The sequence below is a fragment of the Thamnophis sirtalis genome, unplaced genomic scaffold (genome assembly GCF_051295495.1).
Source record: "Thamnophis sirtalis isolate CommonGarterSnake01/CBP01778 unplaced genomic scaffold, rThaSir2_p1.2 scaffold_10, whole genome shotgun sequence".
Taxonomy (NCBI): Eukaryota; Metazoa; Chordata; class Lepidosauria; order Squamata; family Natricidae; genus Thamnophis; species Thamnophis sirtalis.
Window position 1 is genome coordinate 56705538 of NW_028261390.1, and position 21125 is coordinate 56726662.

Consider the following 21125-nt stretch of genomic DNA (forward strand, 5'->3'; position numbering starts at 1 on the left):
ATATAATGGCTTCTTGTTCCTTCCAATTAGAAAATTATTAAACTAGGTTTGTCTTGTGAGTCAGATTGTTACTATCATGATGCGTGCCCTCTAGCGGTTGCTAAATAGCTTGCATGCTACAAAATTGGGTTTAATTCTCTTTTGACATCCTTATTAATGAAACATAAATGGAAAAAAACACATATATTCATGAAACACATAATCTGGATCACTTAAGTGCCATGGTTTATAATAATACTTCATCTCAGAGCCCAGTAAAAGCATTGTGACATATACATTAAGATCATTCTGGATCCCAAATGGGAAGTCACATCACTTTCTCACACCCCCAATCTGGAGTAGACATTTAATTCTCCTACTTAATAGAAGTGGAGTAAAAGGATGTTTTGGGGCATCCAGTCATTATATTTCATCTTCAACATTTCTAGATAGGCTTGTTCAGATCTTCCAGAACTCAATTTCACAGTTATGCTATTAGTACTTAAAGCAGAAGATTGTTTTAACAGTAGTTAGGAATTGCTACCATAATAGTTATGCTGATGATTGATTTTAGCTGTCTCATCTTGTTGCCGTATCTGTGAGATATGCATTTTCAGATATATTTTTTGAATTGCAGTTCTTTGCATAATTTAGCAAAAAAAAAGTTTTTAGAAAATTAAATTCTGTTAAGTGTTAATCTTCCTCTACTGAAATAAATATAATAAAATTGAGTTACTAAATTGGATCATTTTACTGGGGTGTGGGTTTATCATTTAAGATGAAATAATATCTTAGTGCTTTCATTCATTTTGTAGTTAGGTTAAACAAATAGATATTTGGCATTGGTCTTTGATGTATATTTTTTTAATTATTATTTTTTTCTTTGCTCTCTGTCCTTATTTAGGTGATTTATATGGTGCTGTAGGTTCACCAGTCAGAATGACAAGGACCGTAATTGTTGGGAAACGTAAGGATTTTGTTCAGCGCATTCTCTACGTCCTTACATATTTCCTACGGTGCTCTGAGTTGCAAGAGAATCATCTCATCTGGAATGGGCAGCTTAACAAAGGAGAGCAAGCTGTGAATGGCAGGAAAATTATAACGACTCTGGAAAAAGGAGAAGTTGAAGAATCTGATTATGTGGTTGTCACAGTTCAAAACGAACCTGCTCTTGTACCTCCTGTCCTGCCTCAAAAGAACGGCGGTGATGCTGCTGCTGAAGAACATGAATGCTGCTTTGAATCTGGCTGCTTCAACGGCAAGCATGAGAGGCTGAATGCCGAGGGCAGTTCTGAAGCATCGCCACGCTTTGCCAGAGTTAGCTCTCCAAAAGGAACTGTGGGAGAAATTAAGAAAGGGAAAACTTTAGTTAATTCAGAAACGGCATGTGGAAGGCATGGTCTATTAGAGGATTTAACTGCAAGAATGAATGAGGACAAGCAGCACAGTATAACAGGGGAATTGTTTCAAAACCTGACAGCTGTTCCACATTCCAAGAAGGTTGCCCAGGTCTATTCTCAACTGGAAAAAGTTACCTTTCAGATTGGAAGCTCCACCTCACCAGAATCTGATTCCGAAACCCAAAGAATGGAAGTAAACAAAACTTTGGAGAAACGCAGAAGTAAAACCAAAGCTCTTTCAGGCCCATTACATATAACATCCAGGGCTCCACAAGAGAAATGTCTTAAAACCTGCACTAGCCAGAAAGTTAGGGAAACAGAAATGCCAAGGGCACCTTGGTTGCTATCAGTTCCACAGTCTGTCATTCTTGATGGAGAAGTCAGCAGGGTAAACTTTGGAAAACTTGATCAAGTTTATAATACAAGCTGTGAAAACTTTGCAAGAAATTCTCTTGACTGCGATTCAGGAAGTTCTACTGATGTACAGAGGTCTGGCCAAGCAGTTACTAAGAACATCCCCTGTGGGGAGGTTGAACGCAAACTCCATTGTAGAATGGAGGAGAACATTCCTAGAAACGAAAGTTCTGATAGCGCTCTTGGGGACAGTGATGAGGAAGGTTGCACGTACATTCCAGATGAACAGTCAGTCACTGTTAACTGTAGACCTGAAGAATTTTTAGAAGTGGAACTGGCTTTGCCAAGGTAAAGAAAAAAATAATAATAACCAGAACTTCTGGGGGTTGTTTTAGTTTCTTGCACTGTTGGGAGAGGCATGGGTTGTGAGGTATAACCTGTTTTTCGTGACCCGACAAATGCGTGCACGTCAAAAGCGTGCCAACAAAAGCGTGGCCCTAAAACCGCGATGTCATCAGCAACAACAGCACGCCGATAGAAGCGCGATTTAAGTTAAGGTAAGGGTTAGGTTTAGAGCGCGCTTCTGTTGGCACACTGTTATCGGCGCGCTTCAGGGCTCATTCAACGGCGCGGTTTAGAATTTGCAGTTTTGTCACCACGGTTTAGTCGGGCGCGTTTTTGTCGGTGAACCCCTGTTTTTTCATCATCTCCATCTGATCCAACTGATTCTTAGCCAGAACAATAAAATCTTACGCTTAAATCTTAAGCTGTGGAAAGGTGCATTTACCCAAGTAACATAGTGACAGTTTTTAATATGTGCTAATGTCAGCAACAGGAAAAATTGTATGCTTCTTGTTGTTGCTTTTACATATATTTTACATATATGCTACCTCATCATGTTATTTCCTTTCTGGGAAAGAAACATTGTATGAAGTGCAAAAAAGAAGGAACAAATAGAAACCCAAAGAATTCAAAGGCATGAACAAAAATAAAAGAAAATGGCTAAGACTGTTTTATACCAATATAATTCACCATATTCTGTATCTTTGCTTCCAGTAAGTCCTTATGCAGATTAATACATTGCCTTTTCTTTATTCAGTTATTCACCTCTTTCCCTCTCCTCGTGACACATTTAATTTTCTTTCATATATTTATTCATATGTTCATTATCTCTACAGTATATGTCCAAAACAGATCAACTTACTTTTTTCTTACTGGCCACTCACTTTTTTATTTGATCCACATATATTCAGCTCCCAAGTATTCTTGACTGTCCCTTGTATTATCACACACACACATAACTACCCTTTTCTCCCTACATTCAACTGACTCTTAAGTTTCTCCTGACATACCCAACCATCACTGCCTAATAACAGATAACACTCCTATACATAGATATTTGCACTTATTTCAGCAATGTTAACTCATTAATTTTAAAATGTAGAACAATTTTCAATTTCTTATACCTACCTATGATGACCGGGAGATAGATAGATAGATAGATAGATAGATAGATAGATAGATAGATAGATAGATAGATAGATAGATAGATAGATAGATAGATAGATAGATAGATAGATAGATAGATTTATATATATATATGTGTATGTGTATGTATATGTATATGTATGTATGTATATTTATTTATATTTATATATCTATATATCTATATATCTATATATCTATCTATCTATATCTATCTATCTATATGTATGTATGTATGTATATTTATTTATATTTATATATCTATATATCTATATCTATCTATCATCTATCTATCTATCTATCTATCTATATATCTATATCTCTATCTATCTATCTATCTATCTATCTATCTATCTATCTATCTATCTATCTATCTATCTATATATATATATATATATATATATATATTTAAAGTCACAACCCCTGGTATGCCAAAATATGGGAGGAAGATCACACTTCCATTCTCTGTCCTTTGGCTCGTCACAAGAGACCATCCAGACAGAAACCCAATATTTTTTACTGTTGCCTTTTTGTTACATTTGTTATATTTGTGCTGATAAATAAATAAAGGGAGACTAGTATAGATCTATTTCAAGCTATTTAGCTCTCATCAGCTAGCCATACCCTTGCTGGGAATCGAACCTGTGCTCTATTGCCTCTTAGGCAGATGTGTTAACCATTGAGCTACAGAGCTCGACTCCTTATCAGCCAGGCCAGGGTGAAAGGTATATATTTAAAGTCACAACCCCTGGTATGCCCAAATATGGGAGGAAGATCACACTTCCATTATATATATATATATTTATTTATTTATCTATCATGTTTTCTGACATACGTTTAAACTTTTCATTTACAATTAAATCTAAACTATCATGTCCCTGCATGTATTTATCAACTGTGTTACTCTAATTTATTGTTATTACATTTTTTATTCTCATACGCTATATGAAAATTTATACTTGCTTTTTCTTCTTGATTTTCATTTGTTAATTCCCATATGTTACTATTTTTTTCACAATCCAATCTTCTATATGCAGTTAATTTCAGCAGATGCTATTGGTGTCAACTTCATGGCTTTGGTCATTGAGGTTATCAAAAACTACTTTGTAGGAACTGAAAGTATAGACCAGCCTTCTTTGTCTGTGTCACATGCAGCACTTCCACATAATCAGTATTAGTCATTAGGTCAGTATTAGTCAGCTGAGTACATTTTGACTAGTAGGCTCTAGTGCAACCAAAGCTCAGTTTTACCCCAAGGATGCCCATCATAATCAGCCCAAACTAATATGTGTAATCTGGGAGGGCTTTGCAAGCCGACATAATTATTCCCACATCAAACTATTAGGAAGTACAGTATATGTAGTTTACTGATACGCACACAGAATTACTTGTTTTTGTTATTAAAATAATGTTTATAAAGTAATTTTAAAATTGTTTTAATTACAGGTAGTCCTTGATTTATGACCAAAATTGAGCCCAGATTTTTAGTTGTAAATCGAGACATTTGTTGAATGAGTTTTATCCCATTTAATGACTTTTTTAAAAGTGAATCATTGCAGCTGTTAAATTAGTAACATAGTTGTGAAATGAATCTGGCTTCCCCATTGACTTTGCTTGTCAGAAGGTCACAAAAGGTGATTGACCCCTGGGCACGGCAACTGTCATAAATATGAGTCAGTTGCCAAGCATCTGAATTTTGATAATGTGACCTTGGGGATACTGTAATGGTCATAAATGTGAAAAAGTCATATGTAACTTTTTTCAGAGCCATTGTAACTTCAAATGACTAAATGAACTGTTGTAAGTCGAGGAATACCTGTATACTATAGGTCAGATTTGCTGTCTAAACGTAATTTGTTTGATAAAAAAAATACTAACAAGATAAGTCAGCCTGTATGTTTGTAATTGTGAATTCTCATATGTGTGTGAAAGGGGAATGTCCCACTACATTGTTAAAACCTTTCCTAAATATGTTTCAAATAGATCTTTTTATATTACATTTTCCCATTTTTGGTTAATGCTCTCAAATGATTCAATTAAAACTTTTCACTATAAAAATGGGATTTGTTTCCTGGATTTGTGGCCTATTTTATAGGCTGTGAAGGTAGATAGAGAAATTGTACCGTTACTAACTCAGAAACTGAAATATATTTGAAAATATGAAATTGTAATGGGATGCATTGTGCTCTGTGTGAAATTTGTCTAAATGTATTTGTAAATCATTAGCTACTTCTGAAAAGAAGATGGCAGAGGGGGTGATCAAGTGACCAGGTTCTCACATGAAATATACAGATCTTCGTATTTACTTCTATGATCAAATCTAATTCTACAATGGAATTAGTTACTGTGGTATATACACAGTCTGTTACTGTTAGTTATGGTGATCCATGTAGCCTGGATCTGTCTGAATTTTGGAGTCATGTTTGTAGACTTGTAGAATTCGGTTCCACCACAAAACCGCGCCCGACTAAACCACACCCGACTAAACTGCGTCGCTGATGTCATAAACAGGGCGACAACAGCGCGGAGACAGAAGCACGCTGTAAACCCTAAACCTAAAATTAACACCTAACCCCCCTAAACCTAATCCTAAACCTAACCCTTAACCTAACCCTAACCCTTAACCTAACCCTAAACCTAATGCTAACCCTTAACCCTAAACCTAACCCTAAAGCTAACCCTTACCTTAAGTGGAATCGGCTTGCTTTCAAAGCGCTATTTAAAGCACCCTTCTTTCTCCGCACTGGCTGTTGTCGCCCTGTTGATGACGTCAGCGACGCGGTTTAGTCGGGCGCGGTTTAGTCAAGCGCGGTTTTGACGGGTCACGGTAGAATTCTATTAAATTGTGTACAGTTTTCTGTGAGAAAGATTCAGTAATATGTTATAGAGGTTTGCAGGCTAAAGAGTAATTTACATTTATATATCAGAGTGAATGGTATTTTTTTTTCATCTTGAGCTGTAATCTTGAAAAACAAATCAGATCATAATGTCAACCTTTCAGATCATGTTACAGTCTTGCCAAGATAACTGTACATACTGATTATTTTTTGTAAGGCCCTGAGATGTATTCAGTAATCAGTAAATTCTTGATTTTCAGATTTTGCACAGTTAGCTCTCAAAGCATGATACATTTCGGAAGGTCGCTTCTTGGGGGCTATTGTACCTCTTATATGCCTGATCTTGTGCTGCATGGAATAAGTTCTGATGAACAACTTAAGCAACATTTATCCGCTGAGTTGAGTCATACCATAAATGTAAGTCTGTCCATTTCTGTGCAAAGCTTTAATAATAATGTTTCGAACACGAAGGGAAAGCTTACTGGTTTTGTTTCATTAGTAACATTCCATTGTAATTTTTGCTATTTGCAGATAGAAGAATAGTTACACTCTAATTACATCATATTCTTCTGATTACATCATATTTTTATAATTCACGAGTCCTCGGTGCTCCTTCAGTTTGGTTGTTTTCTTGCAGTCATTTCATTATAATTGTTATAATTATAAACTATAAATTTATAATTTATAATTGTAAATCTTATCGTGAATTTTATAATCACTGTGTAAGGCTTAAAAATCACGCAGAAACTGCAGCAGTTTGGAAAGCAGCAAGCATCGGCAATTATAACACTGCCATGGTATGCTCATGTAACACCTCTGTTTTTTGAAGTGCTGGTTCAATTCGATTAACACCTTTCAAGGTGCTGATTATCACCTTAAAATCCTTCATGGAGTAAGCCTTGTTTTTTGAGGGGCTGCTGTCTTCAGTAGTTCTTATCCATGCCATACTTTCTGGCACAGTTGGCATGCTCTGTGCTCCATTGATTAAACAGGCTAATCTTTTGGGGCACAGGAAGCGGTCCTACCTTGTCAAGGCACCTGACTCTGGAATATCATTTCTCATGAGATTTGTATGGCTCTCATCCTGATCTCCTGATCTCTCATCCTGATCACCTCCCTTCGATCACACAGGTTAGGTCTCCTCTGGATTCCATCTGCCAGCCAATGTCGGCTGGCGACTCCCCGGGGGAGTTGTTGCAGCGCCAGCCCTCTGGAACGATCTCCCCGTGGAGATCCGGACCCTTACTACCCTCCCGGCCTTCTGCAAAGCTGTTAAGTCCTGGCTGCTCCAGCAGGCCGGGGGGCTCTCGTAATATTCAGCCCCCCGGAGATTGTGACTGTTGTATATTTTAATGTTGTTTGTGTATTATTCCCCTCCCTTGTTTTATTGTAAGCCGCCCGGAGTCCTTCGGGAGTGGGCGGCATACAAATCAATAAAACTATAACTAACTATAACTATAACTATCTTATTTAAACGGTTCCTTAAAGCCTTGGCTGTTCCTTGGGTCACCGTGGGTTAGAGTGGGTTACAGACCCATTCTATTTACGGTCGTCTAAATGGTGGTGTTTCTCCAGACTTTTTTTTTTTAAACGTTATGTATATTGTTGTTTGTGTCATTTTATTTTGTAAGCCACAGAGTTGTGATGTTTTGAGCAGTCTATAAATTTCATGAATGAATAAATAAAATATTTATTAAATTTTACAATTAGAGTAGTCGACCACCTGATACAGAATAGGTCTGCAAGTGACTTTTATCAATTCTAGTCAAAATCAAATGTTCGTCTCTGAGAAAGGAAGTATATTTTTAGGCTAGGAACAAGCCTAGTGAAGTTGCTTGCCTTTAGAGGCCTTTCTTTGTGACCTTGCAAAAAGTATCTGCCTTATAACTGGCAACAAATAAGGAAGATTAACCTCCTTCAGATTCCAAAATTTAATTTGGAGGAGGAGTTCTCCTAGAATGTAGTATGTCCGCCTTGCCTTTCAATCATGTTAACTCATATTAATTCAGTCATATTAAGAGTTACTTTGCAGAATGCACCTCTGTAGAAAATTCAATAGGAAAGTAAGTATCAAGAAAGCTGCTAGTCCTTGATTCCAAATTTCTTTGGGCCCAGGACAACTTTCTCTGCACCTAGAAGTACATTGAACTGGGTCAAGTGAAGGAAGGCATCACTGCAGAGGTGGGTTCCTACCAGTTCGCACCTATTCGGTAGAACCGGTTCGTCAAATCTACCGAACCGGTTAGAAGAGGTTCCACCAGTGGACCCGGAAAGCAGGCTACACCTACAGAAGAGGTTCCAAAAAATTTTGAAACCCACCACTGCCACACACATACACACACACAGAGAGAGAAAGACAGACACAGAGAGAGAAAAAAGAGGAAGAAAGGAAGAAATAAATAAAAAAAGAAAAAAGAAAGAAAAAGTGAGAGAGAGATGAAAGAAAAAAAGAAAAAAAGGACAGAGAGACAAAAGGAAGGAAAGAGAGAGAGAGAGAGAGAGAGAGAGAGAGAACACATGGCCGACAAGCCACTCCCACCAGGTCACACGGGCGGCAAGTCACTTCCATAAAGGAGGCCACACCCACAGAGTAGGTTCCAAATTTTTTTGAAACCCACCACTGCCTCACTGATTCCCTTTATAATGCAAATCTGATTTTAAAAGTTTGCAGCTTATAGAATTATAGTCTAAAATTAATTGAGATTTAATCTAACTGAATCAGAATGTGAATTACTCGAAGTCAAAGTGCAATTTAGGTGTCAGGGTTCCGACCGAAACCCTGATTTAATATTGCTGTGACTGTTGCAATGAAACTGGCTTCCCTATCCCTCACTTTTCTAATTAGAACAGCTAGAAAATGAAAATTTTCTTTTTGTCTAGAAAGCTTTCAATTGTTCCCCTTTCTAATCCGTGCAGCTCTATGTTCTGCATTTCTACTCTGTCCTGGTCCAGAAAACGCTACATATGTACATACAGATTTCCAGCCCTGTATAGTTAAAGGCAGGGCCCCTGTTCGTATCTGCATCTAATCTCTGCGCTGAAACAAGTAAACATTCTAGCACAAAACACATCTGAAAAGATGATTTTAAAAGCATATTTCTCTATATTAATCTATTATTACGCAATAGAGGTTTATCATTGCATAAATTACTCTCAAGCTTTTCCCTTCATTTGGCTGTGAGCGCATTCTTTGCAGAAATGGTTCGATAACATCTGACTAAATTAAGTATATTTACTGGCTGCCAAATGTTTCTTCTATTATGCTAGATAGAATGCAGGTTTCATTCTTAAGTTTGAATTCAAAATGACCCTTAATACAGGGCTTTTTTTTTTTTTTTTGAAAATGGGAACCATCCAGATTTTGACATAAGATGGAAACTGCATAATTTTTTTAACTAAATACATAAATAAAATGTCTTGCTTCACTTCGTTTTGTTGTGTGTTTTACAGCATCCTGTACTAGATGAATCTATCGCAGAAGCTGTTTACATTATAGCAGATACTGATAAATGGACAGTTCAGGTGGCTACTAGCCAGAAAAAGATGACTGACAGTATAAAACTAGGCAAAGATGTCCTCGTCTCCAGCCTAGTATCGTCTTTATTACAGTATATTTTACAACTTTACAAGCTCAATCTTTCTGCTGACTTTGTAAGTACTCATTTACAAGCACGTGCATTCAATAAATATAGATAAAGAGGAAAGATAAGATGTGATCCAGGCTTTTGAATTGCATGTATTTCTACATTGATTTTCAGACTTAGACGAGGCACTGTGGTGACTAATGCTTTCTTTTCCTATATGTTAACTATGTTAATCTAACAGTTCACCTTTGCAATTGTGAAGAACTGATAACTCTTCTTCAGGAAGTTTTATGACTGTGGTCCTGTTTTTCTAATCTGGCTGGTGGTGGCCACATCTTTTATATCATATGAGCTACCAGATAAAAGGAAAATATTTTTACCCACTCATATTGTCTCAAATTCATCCATCCTTCCGTAAGAATGTGACTCTGGACAGCATAAAACAAAACAAAAAAACTCCACAATAGATTAAAAAAGAAAAAGCTCACTATGTAACAGTAAGCCATTACAGTATATAACGATAAAATGGCGACAAGCACATAACAAACAAAAGGAGGGATTCTCATTCAATTGGCCCTGAATGCCTGAGGGAAGAGCTAGATCTGTGACTTTCCTAAAGGCTAGAAATATTGGGGTCTGTTGTATATGTGTGTATGTCTTTGTGTGTGTGGGGGGGGGGGTGTAGAACAGGTGAGAGATCATTCCAGAGAATGGGGCAATCACTGACAAAGCATACCCTCCTGGATCCTATAAGATGACAAGATTGAAAAGAAGGAGCCCTCATATGTTGGGACATGTGAGTGGACATATTCCTAGGAGGCTTAGGCAGTGCTTGATTAATCTTGGCTTCATTAGAAGCTTGTTCCTCTAAATCAGGAGTGTCAAACTGGCAGCCCACGGGCCAGATGTATCACATGCAGGCCACGCCCACCCCAGCTCCATGAAGGGGGAAAACATCGTGAAACATCAAGTGATGGCAATGTGATGCCACGAGTTTGACACCCATGTTCTTATTTGATTTTATCTCTCTGGGTTTCTCCTTCTGCTTACAGTGTATAATGCACCTTGAGGATCGCCTACAGGAAATGTACCATAAAAGCACAATGCTATCTAAATATTTGCGAGGACAAACAAGAGTTCATGTGAAAGAGCTTGGAGTGGTATTGGGGTGAGTGCTGCTAAAGTTAAAACCTAAGGCTGTTGTTTTTACTCATCTTTCACTCAATATTCAAGATACATGGTTTTTTTAAATCTTGTGCCAGGTTTTCTGTGAAAGATGTATTTTGTGTGTGTCTGTGTGTGTGTTGCACTGACCATCTGTAAATCAAACTTACCTATTATATTAAATGAAATTTCTAGTCTTCCTTTACTTTCTGAACAAAATGAAATTTTAAAAGGCAGATGCTCTCAAGGACTCTCTCATATGCAGAGTACTCTATCAATATTGAATTTAGGAAGGAGTTGCCAACAAGTCCACTGCAGAACAGGTGACTTTCAGCTCTGAAGATGCCAGCCACAATTGTTGGCAAAACACCAGGAAACCAAATAATTAGATCACAAACTATTAATCTAAAAGCTCATGTCCACTGGAGGGGTCCCATTATTTGTAATAAACATATTGGTCAATACTGTTCATGCAAGGCAATAAGTCTAACCAATTAAAATATAAAAATATAAAAATTAAAAAATGGATTGAGAAGGGGAAATGTATCAATTTAAATTATTTCTGTGTTTAAGATAAGGATATCTTGTTTTAAGCATGTCAGGAGATGTAGGTGTAGTGTAATAATAGTAATAATTGCTGCATTTTTATTTCTGAATAGTTAAAATTAAAAAGGGGAGGATGTTCTTTTCCTTGCTCTAAGAGCATCTTGGAGTAATAATTTTAATCATGGTTACTAACAAGATATTTTCAATGCAATGGAGGGTCAACAATTGGTCTTCAGGTTTCCCTCCTGGCAGGGAAGATTGCAAACTGCTGCCACCTGCCAAAAATTTTCCTTCCCTTCCATGTATTGGGGGTGGTGTGGTAGTGGTAGAAATCCTTTGTCAGGCTACAGAAAAGAAGATCTTCAGAATCCACCTGAATTTCCTGCTGCACATGAAGAGCAGAGGAATTCCTACATTGGGCTGCAGAAATGAAGCAAGGATTGTGAAGATCTGAGCTTTGTTTCTCCAGCCCGGTGCATATGTTCCCTTCCACGCAGAGGCAAGGGAAACTCCACCAAGGGGCTGCAGAAATGAAGTTTGAATCCCCAAAATCTGAGCTTCATTTCTGCAGCCCACCACAAGAGGTCCTTCTGTACACAGAAGAGAGCTGTCTTCCCTCTTTTAGCAGGCAGGTCTTTCACTCTGCCCCCTTTAATCACTCATGCAATCCATTCAATGACTGCAGCTGGGAGAGATGGGTTTGCGGTCATTTGGCAAAGCAGTTATGTAGGTGTCTCAATGCTGTTCAATGACCAAAAATCTGGTTCCAATTATGGTCATAAGTTGAGGACTACTTGTACTATCCTTAATAACCTGTCAGCATTCCCACAAAGATCCAGTGTGTTAGGCTAATTACTATTGCTATTTTAAAGGCATTTTCACAAGAAAAAGTTTTTATTCTGGGTGTTTATTTTATGCCATGTCCCCTTTATGTCTTTAAATTTTTCTTGGATCACAGTTTTGCTAAGATTTTTGCTTTTAAGTTAAAATTATTTCAAATAATTTCCCCTTCCCTTCAAATCTAAAAAAAAAATGCATTCACCATGAGTCTTTGATTTTTACTGCTGTGTGAAATATTTTTCGTAGGTTATAAAGTAATTAAGTTTAAAGGTGTTTAAGAAAGACTTTTGCCAATCAAAAGTCAATTAATTTAATTGCCAATCAATCAAGGCTGCACAGCACTTATAAACCTTTGACTCCCAAGCTGCTCAAGTTGCTATTGACCACAAGTAGCTGAACTCCTGTGGCCTCCTCACATGGAGCAGCTCTTTCAGAGCACAAATAGATTATTCCAGGGGTCTCTCCTTCCTCTGAAGAGATTTTCATCAGCCAGAACCTGTCTGGCAATTCCACTACAATGCCGTTCCCACATACGGAGCTCCCCATCCCCCATAGGGATGTTTAATCTGCCATCAGTCCTTCCTTGGAAGCCCAATCTGTACTTGACCTTTAAATAGTGTCCCAGAAGGCTGCTCTCACCACCACCACCACCATAAAAAAGTGACTGGTGCCAGTATAAATGCTTCATTCATGTCCGAAGCATTTTCAAAGACATATACAGTAATATTCAATATTGAGCAAATAAAATAGATGTAAAATAGATCATAAAAGTATAGCATGTGTAAAACGTATGTAATATAGATAGGATTAAAACTAAATGACATTAGGCCAGTATTGGGCCATATCAACAGTATTTTCTCTCATCAACACAAAGTCTTCCTCCCATACATAAATCCTAAACTTGATTTATTTTTAATTTAGTTAAAAGTGTAATAAGTTAATTGAGCACAATTATTGTGATCACTTCCTGTGAGTTTAATTCCCAAGCGCATTAAAAGCAACAATTTGGCAACAGAAGCATAAACAGAATCAGTGATTTGGAAGTGGACTGCAAGATGTCTGTTCCTGATTTAAAGAGTCAATATGATTTCTATTTTCCCCCAGTATATCTTCTCTACTCTATTACTGATACAGAGATTATCAATGATATCATTTGAAAAGCCTTAGAACAGTGGTCCCGAAACCTTTCCAGCTCCGCAGGCTGGCAGTGACAGGAGGGGGAGGACAGAGGGGATGGTTTTACATGCCTGCCATTTGCATGGCCCAATTCCCAATGGATCGTGGACCGGGGGTTGGGGACCCTTGCCTTAGAACATTTAAATGTGAATATCTTCTTTATTATTTATAGTCCCAGATTAATAAAAATGTGAACATATTTTTTTTTTGAAGAAAAGACACTCATAATGTTAAAAAAGGTGAATGCATATAGAATGGAATTTTTTAAAGATGGTGTTACTCAGTTCCAATTCATTGGATGCTTAAATAACTTTATGTACCTTAGATATTAACACTTTCTCATTTTCATTTCTAGGATTGAATCCAATGACTTGCCACTGCTAACTGCAATAGCAAGTACTCATTCACCATATGTAGCTCAAATACTCCTTTAAGCTACAGATAAACTCTGTTCTCTCAAAGATTTGGGAGTGAATAATAGACACAAAAGAAGAGAGTTTGTGACAGCAATTCATTACGTCTCATTTGGTTTCCTGCCTTTTATGTGGATATTTATCAGTGGATTTTTCGTTTACATGATATAAAAGATATTCAGGGTTTTTATATTGTTTATGTATCCTTGTATTTTAATGAATGAATGAAAGGATTAAAAAATTAATGATGGAGATGTTTATGTGTAGGAGCTAACTAAACAGACTATCAAAAATACAGTTTTCTTCTTTTGCATTTGTCATATTTTTCTGAGTTTCTTCAATCACGGGTTTTAAGCAAATAGTTTGAATGTATACTTTCCTTTGTCTATATAAACAAGATGATAAACCAATATACCTGCGTGCACAGAACTGCCTCTCTTCAGAAGAAGCATTCAGAATTCAGCTACTAGGTAACGTTGATTAGCTGGCTAGTTCTTCAAATGGGCAAAGAAAGTCAAAAGTTTTATTCGAAAAAGAAGAGGAGGAGGAGGAAGAAGAAGAAAAAAATAATTTTGTGTTATCAGTAGATAAAAGGGGGGGGACTGCCATACATCTGCTTCAAATTTGGCTTATTGCAAGGCCTCGTCTTGAATTCTAATTTCTGGGTCGTGAAAAAGTAGATGAAATGTGGAAATGTATCCTGTGCTACTAGCAAAAATGAAAGTTTAGAAACAATATAGTTATAAACCTGCATAAACTCTGGGTCGTTTATTTTGAATGGTAATTATATAATTGCCCTGATAATTCTAGCTAAACTGTATAAAGAGGATTCACCTTTAAAGTAAATGATTGAAATGTTCAGAAGATGTTAGGTGGGAAGAGAGGCAAATATAATAACAATCACTCGGCAATTAATTAGGATAACTACAGATAAATGAGCAATCCTTTTTATACGTTTTATACTAGTTTTTCAGTGCCTTCCACTGTCCTGAATCTAGAAGAACTTATGAGACGAGGTATATGATATCCATCATTGTTTTGAAATATAGGGTTTTACTTGGCTTGGGGATAAGAACTCTGTAGCCTTTCCATTGTTGTATCCCCCTAGCTACCCTATCAACATTGCCCTAGTGAAGGATGCTGAAATGTATAATTCAGCTATATGAGAACCGTTATGTTCCTATCCCTGTTTTAAGGCATAGGGTTCAGTACAGAAGCTGTACAGTTTATTGAGTACTTTGAATTATCATGGCAAGTTAGCAGGGAATCTTTTAACAAGGCTCTCAAATGGTTCAGGGATGAGATTATTTTATTCTTCTAATAACATTTCTGTATTGGACTGACCAAATACTACATGAAGGTATAAAGACAACATAAGTAGTGCTGGTAACTTTTGATGCATGTATGTATCCATGTAATCACTTAATATTATGCAATTTCCTTCTTTTTCCTTTTTTATTTATTGTTCAGCTCATCAAAGCTTTCATTACAACATTTAATCCTTTGATGTTTTGACATTCCTAATTTATAGCATCTAGGCATATAGCTTTATTCCCTACATGTTGTTATACCTGCTGCAAATCACCGTTTAAAAAAAGAGGAAGAAACATTATTTCTTTTTAAATTGAGGCTCCATTATGAAAAGTAAAATACTGGGGCTAGTTTTTAAATTTCGTTACATACCTTTTCAGGATATACATTCTATTTGCATTAACGGTACGTTAACCCAGATATAAGATAATAATTATCTAATAATACATTAGTAGATAAACACTTTTAAAAAGTATTGGTAGTTTCCATCATATTTAATTGAAAAATAACCTAGATTAGAATTGTGTTTTTAGGGAAAATAAACTTTCCACCTTAAATAATACTACCTCAGTTAAATTGCTACTAAGGTGAATCTCAAATTTCTGCTTTTGTTGAAGAATTGTGCTCAAGCATTTGCAGGACAGAATCTACAGTATGGATGATTTTTATTATTCATGGATGATTTTTATTATTCATGGATGATTTTTATTGACTTAAGCTTTAGATTTTTTAATAGGTTTAAACTGATAAATGTGCAGGAGGAAAACGGAAACTGACATAATAGAATTAGTATCCACAATTTGAAAGATTCTCAAGTTTTTAAATGGTATAACAGTATTTTATATGTAAAACAAAAATAAGCAAACTTGGTAGAGTAAGGGTAGGATTCTGAAAATGGGCCATATATTTTCAGATATCTGTAGGTTATATTTTCCAATGTAAAACACGGGTGGTTTTTTAAAAATGGAAGCAGAAAAAAATTCTGTTAGCTTATTTTAAAAATGTGGATAAGTAACTTGTAATACAGGTAGTCCTTGACTTACAACCACAACTGAGCTCAAAATTTCTGTTGCTAGGTGAGACATTTGTTAACTGAGTTTTGCCCCATTTTAGCAGTAGCACTTAGACTTATATATTGTTTCATCACGCTTTACGGCCCTCTAAGCAGTTTACAGAGTCAGCCTATTGCCTGCAACAATCTGGGTCCTCATTTTACTGACCTCAGAAAGATAGAAGGCTGTCAACCTTGAGCTGGTGAGAATCGAACTGCTGGCACTCAGCCGAACTAGCCTGCAATACTGCATTCTAACTCTTGCGCCACCATGGCTCATTTTTTATAACTTTTCTTAACACAGTTGTCAAGTGAATCACTGCAGTTATTAAGCTAGTAACATGGTTGTTAAGTGAATCTGAATGTTGAATGCTGAATGTTTATTTTATTTATATGCTGCCCTTTTCCCCCGAAGGGGACTCAGGGCGGCTCACAACTCAACCAAGGGAGAGGGATACAGACAAAAATTAAAACGACACGCAACAATACATAATTTAAAACACACAAGAGTCATACCATTCGAGAAGGGGGTAGAAGCTTTTTAGCCCCAGGCCTGTCGGAATAGCCAGGTTTTAAGGGCTTTGCGGAAGGTCTGGAGGGTGGTGAGGGTTCGATTCTCCACGGGGAGCTCATTCCAGAGGGTCGGAGCGGCCACAGAGAAGGGTCTCCTCCGGGTAGTCGCCAGTCGACACTGGCCGGCGGATGGAATTCGGAGGAGGCCTAATCTGTGGGATCTAATCGGTCTAGAGGAGGTAATTGGAGGTAATTGGAATCTGGCTTCTCCATTGACTTTGCTTGTCAGAAAGTCATCACATGACCCTGGGACACTGCAACTGTCATAAATATGAGCTAGTTGCCAAGCGTCCAAATTTTGATCACGTGACCATGATCAAATGACCTATGTCATTTTTATAGGTTATAAGTCACTGACCCATTGTAGCTTTGAACAGTCGCTAAATGAATTGTAAGTTGAGGACTGCCTGTATAAATAAATGCATTTAAAATTTTTGTATGTTGACGTCTGATATTTAAAGACTTTGGGAATATTTTGGGAATCTCGTCTGAAATGAGCTGATAATTGCTGAAGAGGAGTGGACTTTCAAAATGCCACCATAAATAGCTCTGTTTTTCCAAGCATAACTACTCTTTCACAAATTGGGTCAATAAACTGGATTCCTTGAGTTAAGTAATACGTTACTTACTAAGGAAAGACACAGAGTTCTATAGGATATCTCCAGAGAGAGACTGCAAGCACTACATGTGAGTATGGGTACTAGTGTCAAACTGTGGGAGCTTCTTTGGTTATAAATGGGCAGTTATCAAATGTTAACCGGGGTGGGGGGGTGGGGGGGTTAGTGCAATAACTTTTATTTTGTGAATAAACTACTACTAAAATATTATTTCTATTCTGTTCCACTATCAGACTGACAGAATTATTTTGTTCCTGCTTCTAACATGTGCGTGGGGAATAGATCCTCCATTTTCTCTAAGAGCCAAGGTGGCGCAGTGGTTAAATGCAGCACTGCAGGCTACTGCTAGATCAGCAGGTCAGCGGTTCAAATCTCACCGGCTCAGGGTTGACTCAGCCTTCCATCCTTCCGAGGTGGGTAAAATGAGGACCCAGATTGTTGGGGGCAATATGCTGACTCTCTGTAAACCGCTTAGAGAGGCCTGAAAGGCCTATGAAGCGGTATATAAGTCTACTGCTATTGCTATTGCTATTCTCTAGTTTCATAATTTATGGCAGTCAAGGTAGGAGCTACAGTGTTAGCAAATTAAGAAATGTTACCTTAAGCAAGACTGTACGTATTCAATGTGTTTGTAAGTCTTCACTGCTTGATTTCAGTTTGTATCTCCTCAGTGGTCAGAAGTCAGATTGTAAAGTGCAGATGCAAACTGATGAGAGACGTGTAGAAAATCAGAAGTGTTCCCATTAAACTGCAAATAGACAAGACTTGAACTGAGTTATAGTATCTCCTGCTTGACCAGTGGTGGGTTTCAAAAATTGTTCGAACCTACTCTGTGGGTGTGGCCTCCTTTGTGGGAGTGGCTTGCCACCCATGTGACCGGATGGGAGTGGCTTGCCGCCCATGTGACCGGATATGAAGATGCCAACGACACTTGTCAGAACTACCTTAAATTACCTCACACACAGCACTGGCATGCATAAGAATATAATGTAAACTTGTTTTTTAAAAGGCATCTTTGGTTTGCGTTAAAACAACTTCAACACACACTATGTTCTGATTGCACCACAAATGCAGTAGTCATCCTTACCTTTCACAGAGGCACTGAGTTTTATAAATATGAGCATGATAGTGTAGAATAATTATATCCAAGGACCAGTGGTGGGTTTCAAATTTTTTTGGAACCTCTTCTGTAGGTGTGGCCTGCTTTCCGGGTCCACTGGTGGAACCTCTTCTAACCGGTTCGGTAGATTTGACGAACTGGTTCTACCGAATAGGTGCGAACTGGTAGGAACCCACCTCTGTGCTTGACCTTCTCTAAATTGAAAGTGTATTTTTTTTTCTCCCATCAGAAGATCTTCAACTGGTTTGTCAACAATTGTGTGGCAAAAAAAGCCGTCTTGATTGTCACATTGGCACGCTAGCCCCGCATAAGCAGGAGAGTATTTGATAGCCACTTGTCTGAAATGGTGTAGGGTCTCCTGCTTAAGCAGGGGATTGGACTAGAAGACCTCCAAGGTCCCTTCCAGTTCTATTCTGATTGATTGAATCCCCAAGGGCAGAATGAGATAAGATGTATTAGGAAGAGTAGATGCTGTATGAATGTTCTTAAGCATTGTAGAAAGAATAAATCAAGGCAAGCAGGTATCTCTGCTCATTTACTAAACACTTTTGCTTATAAGAATGGAAAGACTAGCTAGCTCTTTTATCAGTTTTGTCTGTATTACTGTATGTACTACATTTTAAAATAACTTTATAGATATTTCATGGTGAGCATGATTGATGCCCCTTAAATAATTTGGAAAGATGAAACTTGCACTGAATTACAATGGCTTAAACTTTAAAATCTAATGCTTTATGGGGATTTAAAAAATATTTCAATAGAATTCTTTATTGGCAAAGTGTGATTGGACACACATGGAATTTGTCAGGTGAATAAGCTCTCATTGTACATAAAAGCTATAAGTAATAATCATGATCATAGTCATAAAAATACATTCATAAATCATAAGATACAACACTTGGTTATAGTCATAGGATACTAAATAAGCAATCAATGTAAATCACACTAGGACACTAAATAAAAAAATGTAAAGATACAAGCAACAAAGTTATAGTCAGAAGTAGAAGAGGAGATAGGTAATAGGAAAGATGAGAATAATAGTAATACAGCCTTACTTAAATAGCTTGACAGTGTTGTGGGAATTAGTTGTTTAGCAGAGTGATGGCATGGAGGAAAAAACTAACTAATGAAACAATGCCTGGAATTGCAATGAATATGTTTTGATAAACCTCCGTTTATTAATATATTTTTTCTTTAAAACATTTAACATATAAACCCTGGAAATCCACAAAGACATGCTAGGTCAGTGAATGATCAACAGGTAAACGTAAGACTTTGTATTATTATTGCATCCATGAAAGAAACTTTCGGAATGAAACTAAGATGTGCAATATGGGATTATGTAGAGGGGGGTGGGGGAGCCAGAGCTAAACAGATTGACCAGCAGAGTTAAAAAGCTTTGACCTACTTGGTGGAGGACATAAGATTAGCTTAATGACTGACATATTAGTAATCTGTATGCTGGCAAAGTATCGTTAAATGACATGCACCTGTTTCTTGTTGAGCCCATGAGCTGCTTCTGAGGGGATGTTTTGAAGAACTGCAAATAATGACATGCATATAACCAGCAATTTTCAAGGTCAAGATCTTTAGAAATTAATTGGCTTTCTTACATCCAGTGTTTCAACAATCTGCCAAAAGTCTACATGATATGGGAATCATGGGTAGAGGATTTCTAGTAAAAACAGTACCTTAACTGAGACTAAATGAGATAAAAAATATATTTTATATATTAAGATATGTTTCAGGTTTTGAGCACTTAATCTAAGTCTGCTGAATAATTATCACTGTATTTTAAAAGTTCACATGAAATTTTATTTTTTCTACCCTAAATAAATTGTATGGGGTAATTTAGACCTTAGAATTGATGAAGAAATAGCTATATGAAAGATTTGGATGGATAGGAGTTTTCCTTTGATTTGTTATTAGATAATAATGAGTTCTAATCATTTTCAGTGTTAAAACAAATATTTTTATTATCCCCTACTAGCTGTATTTATAATTACATTTATTAATATTTTGATTTGGGCTGGGTTTTTTTCAGCCTTATAAACATTTGCATTTTTAGAGTGGATCACTAAATTCTGTAAGGCCAAAAGCCCACAATCGGTTATTACAAATATTTGTTAATATATTGGTTTGATATAGCAATAGCAATAGCAGTAGACTTATATACCGCTTCATAGGGCTTTCAGCCCTCTCTAAGCGGTTTACAGAGAGTCAGCATATTGCCCCCAACAATCTGGGTCCTCATTTTACCCACCTCGGAAGGATGGAAGGCTGAGTCAACCCTGAGCCGGTGAGATTTGAACCGCTGAACTGCTGATCTAGCAGTAGCCTGCAGTGCTGCATTTAACCACTGCGCCACCTTGGCTCTTACAAGTCTGGATATAAAGTCTGGATGGAATAAAGAACTGGAAACCACCATATATTGTAACCTGAATATCAAAATCTCACTAAATTTCAGTTTATACAGCAAAAAATATTTCAGTTATATTGCATGACATGGGTCCATCCCACTGGGCTTGGCCTGTCCCACCTATGCTGGCAAAGGAGGCATGCTATGGGCTCCATTGATCCAACTATTCTGGCTAGCAGGGTCAAGGAGAAGGGCCTTCTCTGCCATTGTATCTACGTCCTGGAACATCTAGCCCTCAATGTTGGGTCAGCCTCAA

The 21125-nt window shown here is 37.2% G+C and overlaps 1 protein-coding gene across 2 annotated transcripts in view; it reads left to right on the plus strand.

The window, feature by feature from the left end:
- The window catches only part of FNIP2 (folliculin interacting protein 2), a 63879-nt gene extending 49672 nt beyond the window's left edge, over positions 1-14207 (plus strand). For both annotated transcript variants that reach the window (XM_014062311.2, XM_087724662.1), the window contains 5 exons: positions 884-2081; positions 6316-6472; positions 9506-9706; positions 10692-10807; positions 13721-14207. In XM_014062311.2, the coding sequence (XP_013917786.2) occupies positions 884-2081; positions 6316-6472; positions 9506-9706; positions 10692-10807; positions 13721-13799 (1751 nt within the window). In that variant the 3' untranslated portion in view covers positions 13800-14207. The remainder of the gene's footprint in view (positions 1-883; positions 2082-6315; positions 6473-9505; positions 9707-10691; positions 10808-13720) is intronic.
- Positions 14208-21125: the final 6918 nt, after the last annotated feature.